This window comes from Micromesistius poutassou (assembly GCF_964030765.1).
Source record: "Micromesistius poutassou genome assembly, contig: SCAFFOLD_6678, whole genome shotgun sequence".
In the NCBI taxonomy this organism is placed as follows: Eukaryota; Metazoa; Chordata; class Actinopteri; order Gadiformes; family Gadidae; genus Micromesistius; species Micromesistius poutassou.
Genome location: NW_028177997.1, coordinates 1 through 7,998, shown reverse-complemented (window position 1 = coordinate 7,998; position 7,998 = coordinate 1). Strand labels below are relative to the sequence as shown.

The 7,998-nt window shown below is 44.0% G+C and overlaps 1 protein-coding gene across 1 annotated transcript; it reads right to left on the bottom strand.

The window, feature by feature from the left end:
- Positions 1-1,002: 1,002 nt before the first annotated feature.
- On the bottom strand, positions 1,003-7,990 carry LOC311374877 (collagen alpha-6(VI) chain-like; the record flags this gene model as incomplete). Its single annotated transcript, XM_084490627.1, has 10 exons — positions 1,003-1,029; positions 1,268-1,339; positions 1,810-1,863; positions 2,163-2,255; positions 4,443-4,585; positions 4,910-4,988; positions 5,204-5,553; positions 5,847-6,422; positions 6,678-7,253; positions 7,519-7,990. Coding segments are annotated over 10 exons (2,442 nt in total), but the record flags the coding sequence as incomplete, so codon positions are not given.
- Positions 7,991-7,998: the final 8 nt, after the last annotated feature.

The following is a 7,998-nucleotide window of genomic DNA, read 5'->3' as shown; positions in this document are numbered from 1 at the left end:
ACCTCCTCCTCCTCTCACCTCCTTCTCCTCTCACCTCTCAGAACTTACCCAATCCCTGACTCCACTTCCTGGGGCCTCATTACAGAAACCTCCTATCTTAAGCCTTCCTATCTTAAGATAGGAAGGCATTTAGGGGTTTTGGTATTACAGAAGGAGGCTAACGTAACTTAGGAAGAAATACTATCTTATCTTAAGATAGGAATTTAGCCATTACAGAACTATCTATAAGTTAGGAATGTCTTAAGTTAGGATCCCTAAGTTAGGTGGCCATACACCCTGTCCTAAATTCAAAATAACAATAACTGAAAAGAATGGCAGCAGCACTGCTAGTAGGTCTGTATGACAATGAAGACGAGGAACATCACAACAGAAATGTAATGGCTGAAAGGCTACTGAGACCGCATAATGGGTTTCCCACAGAACTTTACAGCTAACACACGCCTGCCACCTTAACTACGACGTCCAATAAAAAAATAATAATAAATAAAAAGAAAGTTTTTCTTTTTCTTTTTTTTTATTGTGAATCGTATACAAAAGTATAAAATATTCTAAACTTCATTCACTTTCTGTGTGTATATATCAGGCTGCAGGGCAACAGTCTGACAGCCTGCAGGACAATAAGCATAAATGGTCCACCTGTAAATGAGTGCTCCTCACAGCGGTTCACAGCCATGTGTTTCAACCTCATGGAGGTCACCAACTTACAAAGATCCTTTATCTACAGTCTCTGTTAAAGTTAAAAGTAACGCGTTCTGTCAATCTCGTGCACATTCTGAGTGCAGAAACAGACATAACCTGACGATTGCCGATCGAAAAATTTGATTGACAGAACAGGATTTCCTAAGTTAAGATAAGATAGGAGGCCAAAGATAAGATAGGAAACGGCCAACAGGTTAGGGACTGCTTTGAGTCCCTAACTTAAGTTAGGAGGAGCAATTAGGATTTTTTCTGTAATGAGGCCCCTGGACTAAAGAAAGATTTCCTGAAGGCTCAGACACTCACCTTGTCGCCACGGTGACCCCGATTGCCCTGTCAATCAAGCAACAGAGAACTAGGTTAAACACACACTTTGCCCACCACCGCTGTCATTCAAAAGTCCACAATACGATCACAACTCAAGTCTACTGCTGTCATCATGAGTAGAAGTACTTCTATGAGTCTGTGAATTGTAGTGGTGGGGTTAGATGTGGTACAGCTGTAGTGGTGACAGCAGCAGTATTAGAGGTGCTGTGGTCCGTCTGTCTGTCTGTCTGGGCTGTGTGTTCACCTTCTGTCCTCTGGTCCCCGGGCAGCCCTGGGGTCCTCGGGCCCCAGAGGGCCCGGGATGGCCTCGACCGCCCTGCAGGAGAGAGAGCGAAAGAGAGAGCGAGAGAAAGAGAGAGAGAAGAATGAAATACAGTCTCCAAAACGTTTGTACATCCGCCAACAACAACTGCAACATAAATATTAACATTACTACTTTTCTAATGTCCAAGTCGGGAGGTGCAATGTTTTCCTTTTCTTTTTCTTATCAACTCTCCTTCAGTTTGGCAGGGGAATAAATCATTTTAAGGCTGAACCAAACATCCTGCCGAGGCTCATGAGAAATGTTGTTTTTGAATAGTGGAGGTGTTTTTTTAATTAAAAATCTGTTGTATTGGACAACAACGGAAACCAGAATATAAATAAAAAGCTGATTCAGGCTCTGAGAGTATGTATTGCTGTGAGCATATGTATGTATATGAATGTCATAAAGTACATGGATAAATGCTTATGTTTATGTATGCTCTTCTGTTGATTTTGAAATATTAATAAAATAATAATACTTACAGCAGTCCCTTCCTCTCCTGGGAATCCTGGATGACCTTTAGGTCCGGGATCACCCTGAAAACACACACACACACACACACACACACACACACACACACACACACACACACAGGTTCATGTCATGTACTTCAGTCATCTGTTTACTTCACCACACGTGTGAGGCGTTCAAACGCTGATCGTTAAGTCGGTCGATCAACGTGTGAGGCGTTCAAACGCTGATCGTTAAGTCGGTCGATCAACGTGTGAGGCGTTCAAACGCTGATCGTTAAGTCGGTCGATCAACGTGTGAGGCGTTCAAACGCTGATCGTTAAGTCTGTCCATGGCTTCCAGATATCTGGCAGTGACCTTTCACCTTTGCAGCTGAGGATCCTCGCGAGCCTCGGCTTCCTTCATGTCCCGAACATTTACACATGACACCACAGCACTCTCGCTCGGCCACAGCGTCCTGGACGAGAGAGAGAGAGAGAGAGAGAGAGAGAGAGAGAGGGAGAGGGAGAGGGAGGGAGAGGGAGAGGGAGGGAGAGAGTTTAAGATGGACTTTCTATCTGTTTAGTTTAGTTGAGTTTAAGATGGACTTTCTATCTGTTTAGTTTAGTTTAAGATGGACTTTCTACCTGTTTAGTTTAGTTTAAGATGGACTTTCTATCTGTTTAGTTTAGTTTAAGATGGACTTTCTATCTGTTTAGTTTAGTTTAAGATGGACTTTCTATCTGTTTAGTTTAGTTGAGTTTAAGATGGACTTTCTATCTGTTTAGTTTAGTTTAAGATGGACTTTCTACCTGTTTAGTTTAGTTGAGTTTAAGATGGACTTTCTATCTGTTTAGTTTAGTTTAAGATGGACTTTCTACCTGTTTAGTTGAGTTTAGTTTAAGATGGACTTTCTACCTGTTTAGTTTAGTTTAGTTTAAGATGGACTTTCTATGTTTAGTTTAGTTTAAGATGGACTTTCTACCTGTTTAGTTTAGTTGAGTTTAAGATGGACTTTCTATCTGTTTAGTTTAGTTTAAGATGGACTTTCTACCTGTTTAGTTTAGTTTAGTTTAAGATGGACTTTCTATCTGTTTAGTTGAGTTTAAGATGGACTTTCTATCTGTTTAGTTTAGTTTAAGATGGACTTTCTATCTGTTTAGTTTAGTTTACGTTGGACTTATGATCTGTTCAGTATAGTTGAGTTTAAGGTGTATGGAAACAAATCTGTACCATAATTCAAATTAAAGTGGATTAACGGAAATGCTTTTTCATTTTCAAAATATAGCTGCATTTTTGACACATGAATAAAATGAATAATAAATCATCCAAACTGCATTTTCATTTTCTTCTTCAATATTGCTCATATTTTAACTTAATTGAAATGAAAAAGAAAAGGACATTTAAGATTTAATTTTCAAAAGATGCCCCGGCAAATAGTTAACAAAATTAAATTTGAAATGTCAAATTTTAAAATTAAAATGCATTAGCAGAAAGGCATTTTCATTTCAAGGTCATTGCTGCATTATTTGACTCATAAATAAAATCAATAATAGATCATCCAAACTGCATTTTCATTTTCTTCTTCAAGCCTGCTCATTTTATGACACAACTAAAAAGAAAACAAAGAGGACATTGCTTTTTCGTTTTCATGCCCGCCCCCCGCAAAAAAGAGTCATTCAAATTCAATTTGAATTCTCAATCCCAAGCGGCGCAGGAGAGTGACGTCAGTGGCCGTTCTTCTCTTTCCGGGTTGGTTGGGCTCCCCTGCACACCACATGGCGCTCCCTGACGCCATCGCACAATCCTTGTTAGATTCAGGGTTGCTAACTTTGGGTTTTTGGCTGGTGTGAGACTCTGTAAATTCTTATAATGCTTACATTATAACAGGGTCCGTGGATGGAATTGTTGACGGGGGGGGTGGGGGGTTGCGGGCAGGCAGAGTTGTTGACGGGGGGGAGGAGGGGGGATGCTCGTCATAGACAACGTTTTCAGCGGATCAACTGGGACGTTGATTTAATGGGAGTTTGTATTTTTTTTGGCGTGACATTTGTTGCATGTGCGTGAGATTGATGTTGAAAGTGTGAATGTCACGCCAGATGCATGAGAGTTGGCAAACCCCCTTTATGGACTCTTTTTTGCGGGGGGCGGGCATGAAAACGAAAAAGCTATGTCCTCTTTGTTTTCTTTTTAGTTGTGTCATAAAATGAGCAGGCTTGAAGAAGAAAATGAAAATGCAGTTTGGATGATCTATTATTCATTTTATTTATGAGTCAAATAATGCAGCAATGACCTTGAAATGAAAATGCCTTTCTGCTAATGCATTTTAATTTTAAAATTTGACATTTCAAATTTTATTTTGTTAACTATTTGCCGGGGCATCTTTTGAAAATTTAATCTTAAATGTCCTTTTCTTTTTCATTTTAATTAAGTTACAAAATGAGCAATATTGAAGAAGAAAATGAAAATGCAGTTTGGATGATTTATTATAAAATGCAGCTATATTCTGAAAATGAAAAAGCATTTCTGTTAATCCACTTTAATTTGAATTATGGTACAGATTTGCTTCCATAAAGGTGGACTTATGATCTGATTAGTTTAGTTCACTTTAGTTTAAGGTGGACATACAATCTTTTTGGTATAGTTGACTTTAAGGTGGACTTACGATCTGCTTGAGCATGGAGCTGCCCACGCTCTGCATGCCCACGCTGAGCGGGACCTGGTAGCCGAACCCGCGACCGAACTCCACCATCTGGATCTGGCTGTCACTCACTCCCTCCAGCACTACCGCCAGCAGGGCACTCACCCCTGAGAGACAGACAGACAGACAGACAGACAGGTAGAGACAGACAGGGAGAGAGAGGCAGGCAGACAGGTAGAGACAGACAGGAATGACAGGGAGAGGGATACAGACACAGTGAGAGAGATAGATAGAAAGACACAGTGAGAGAGAGACAGAGAGAGAGAGACAGACAAATAGGTAAACATTAAAGTGCAGAAAAGAGGGTTAGAGAGAATAAAGTCAGGTATAATTGATTCCACCTCTATGTTTTAAACATGAACTTGTGAGAGATATTTTTGTAGAGGTTTTCTGCAGTAGTACACAGAGTGCCATGTGCACCCTGGCCTCACCAGACAGACGCAGCAGCTCAGACTGATGCTCCAGCTTCATTACATCTTCATCCAGACCATCTGTGAAGACCACCAGCACCTGGCACGCACACATGCACGTGCACACACACACAAAAACGCAACTGTTGGCACAACAAGTAACACTGGCTAATCAGATGAGAATAAATCAGCTAGTAGCACAAAGGGGAGAGCTATTACAACACAACATCAACCCCTTGCTGCATTGGGAATCAAAACAAGATATAACATTTCATACTACCATCCATAACTTCAGCGAGGTTCACACCACTGTACCTTGGCGCCGGCATTGGACTGGGTCTTGAACTTCTCCTGGAAGGAGGTGAGCAGGGCCGCGTTGAAGAAGGTGGCCTCCGACATCTGCAGGTTCATGACCTTGTCCACCACCGCCTCACTGAACGGCTCAAACTTGAAGTCGTACAGGACCCGCCCGTTTCGGTCCACCAGCCGGAAGGCGACGTTGGGTTCGATGGGCATGTCCGGGACGCAGCAGAGGCCCTTCAGCGTGGACACATAGTAGAGGATCTCCGGCAGGGCCGCCCGGAGCTTGGGGAACCCGCTGACCAGCAGCCGAGACCCGGCCCGCTGGGACATGTCAAAACCAACGGCCACGTCGATACTGCAGGCTGAGGTAGAGAGAGGGAGAGAGAATGGATCTATATGGACCAATCCTAGGAAAGTTTGATTAACTCACCCAATATCCTCTTCTCTTTGAACATTTTTAGGGCTATTCCATGTTATTAATGTGTTTATCTTTATGTATTATGTATATGTTTAAAAGTTATTTATACTGTGCTCTTACTTCGGCTCTTTCATGCCAGAAAGTGTATATAAATGTACTCCTTACAGAAAAATGAACTATGCAAGAGAAACAGGCAGACGGACAGAAGGACAAACCGATTATCAGATTCATTCTAACCATGAATTATTGGGATCAGGGATTCACAGATGGTGTCCACCACCTTCTGCTCGATCTTGGCCAGTGAGCCGAAGTCCTGGACGGTGAAGATGAGGTCGGCTTCGGCCGTAATCTTCTTCAGCTCCAGCTTGTTGATGGCCCCGACGCCGATGACCGAGATCTGGATGCCCATCCCCCGGAGCACCTCGGCCGCCTGCACCACGTCGTCCTGGGACTCCCCGTCCGTCATCACCACCAGGTTCTGGGAGACGCCGCTCTTGATGCGGCTCCCAGTGGACGTCTGGAAGTAAGTCTTGATGAAGTCCAGCGCGCGGCCGATCATGGTTCCTTCCTTCTGCTGCACCATGTCCAGAATGTTCTTGGTCACCTCCTCTGCCGTGTGGAACTGGTTCAGGTAGAACTCCTTCTGAGGGTGGCTGCTGAACTGGGCCACTCCCACACGCACCAGCTCCTGGCTGATCTCGAAACTGCTGATCAGGTCGGTCATGAAGGTCGTCATGGTGCTGTAGTCAGCGTTGCTGATGCTCTCCGACGTGTCGACCAGCAGAACTAGGTCCGTTTTCCCCTTCTCACACACTGGGAACACATGGAGGGCTTAAGGGTCTGGTTCAATGCTCTACTGTACTCTAAAATATGTTATGCACTACTTTGGACATTACTGTTGAAAGTACCAAACTGTAGTAGGGTATACAGTATATACCCTACTTCTCTATATATTCTACTGTACTGTATGCTTTACTATTACAGTATTCTATTCTGTACTCTACAGTACAACTCCCTTGACTATATTACTCTCGATATTTAGTGACAGACGGATGGACAGATAGTTACCAGGAATGGTGGTGTTGCAGAGCCCACTGGAGATATTTTTGTAGAGGGTCTCCAGGGCATCAAAGTTGTCCACGAAGAAGACCCTAGAGGGTTCCCCAGCCATGATCTCCAGCTCAGTCTTGTTGGCACCCTTCACTCCGATGCTGAACACACTGATGCCGTTCTTGCGCAGCGCCTCGGATGGAGCCATCAGGTGGTGTGGGTCAGTGGCTTCACCGTCTGTGATCACCATCAGGATCTGGGGCACTTTGGTGGCTTGGCGGCCGCCGTACTGCTCATCAAAGTACTGCAGGGTGTAGGCCAAGGCCTTGCCTGTGTAGGTGTCTCCCGTCAGGTGCTTAAGCGCCTGGATGGCCTTCACCACCTGTCTCTTGGAGGAATACTCTTTGAGGTTGAAATTGGATTTGGGTTCGTCGGAGTAGAGGATGACGCCAAAACGCGTCATATTCATGCCGACAGTGGTCATGTTCACAACGGACTCCATAAAATTCAGCATGCTCAAGAAATTGTCATCTTCGATGCTGGTGGAGTCATCGACCAAGAAGATGATGTCTGCCATATTAGTCTTCTGGCACTCTAAAGCAAGAGACAGAACAAATTCAGGATTAGGCAAGGAGTATGTCGACTTTGTGTGGTATTGGTATGGTATGTGGTATACACTTCTGTCTTCATGGTTTAAGCATTCATGTTATGGCGCCATGACGATGAACATTTCATACTCAACTACATTATATTCAATTGTAAGTAATTTAATAGTACAAATTAATGTAAATATAAATGTATACAAATGCTTTCCCTGAGGTGGATTTGCTTATTATTATTATATTTAGTGTTGTCTCACCCCTCTCACAGAGACGCAGAGCCAGCTTGCTCTCCAAGTCCTTCAGTGCATCAAAGTTCCTCTCAGTGAACACAAGGTCCTCTGAGCCACTGATCTCAAGAAGCTGGGTGGTGTTGGCGTTGACCACTCCGATGGAGAAGATGGTCACGCCCTTTTTCCTCAACACCTCGGCCGGCCCCTTCACCTGATCCTGGGACTCGCCATCGGTGATCACAATCAGGTTCTGTCCCCCCGGACGACCCCCGCTGGCCGGGTCAAAGCAAAGGGAGACTTTGGTCAGGGCCTGGCCCGTGTGCGTGCCTCCGTCAAGCTGCTGCATGTTGTCAATAGCTTTCAACATGTCGCTTGTGTTGTAGAAGTTATTTAGGGGGAACTCCAGCGTCTGGATGGTGCTGAACTGCATGACTCCCACGTGCACCTTGTCCCGTCCGACCTGAGATTTGCCAATCATAGATTTCATGAAGTCCTTCATCTTCTGGT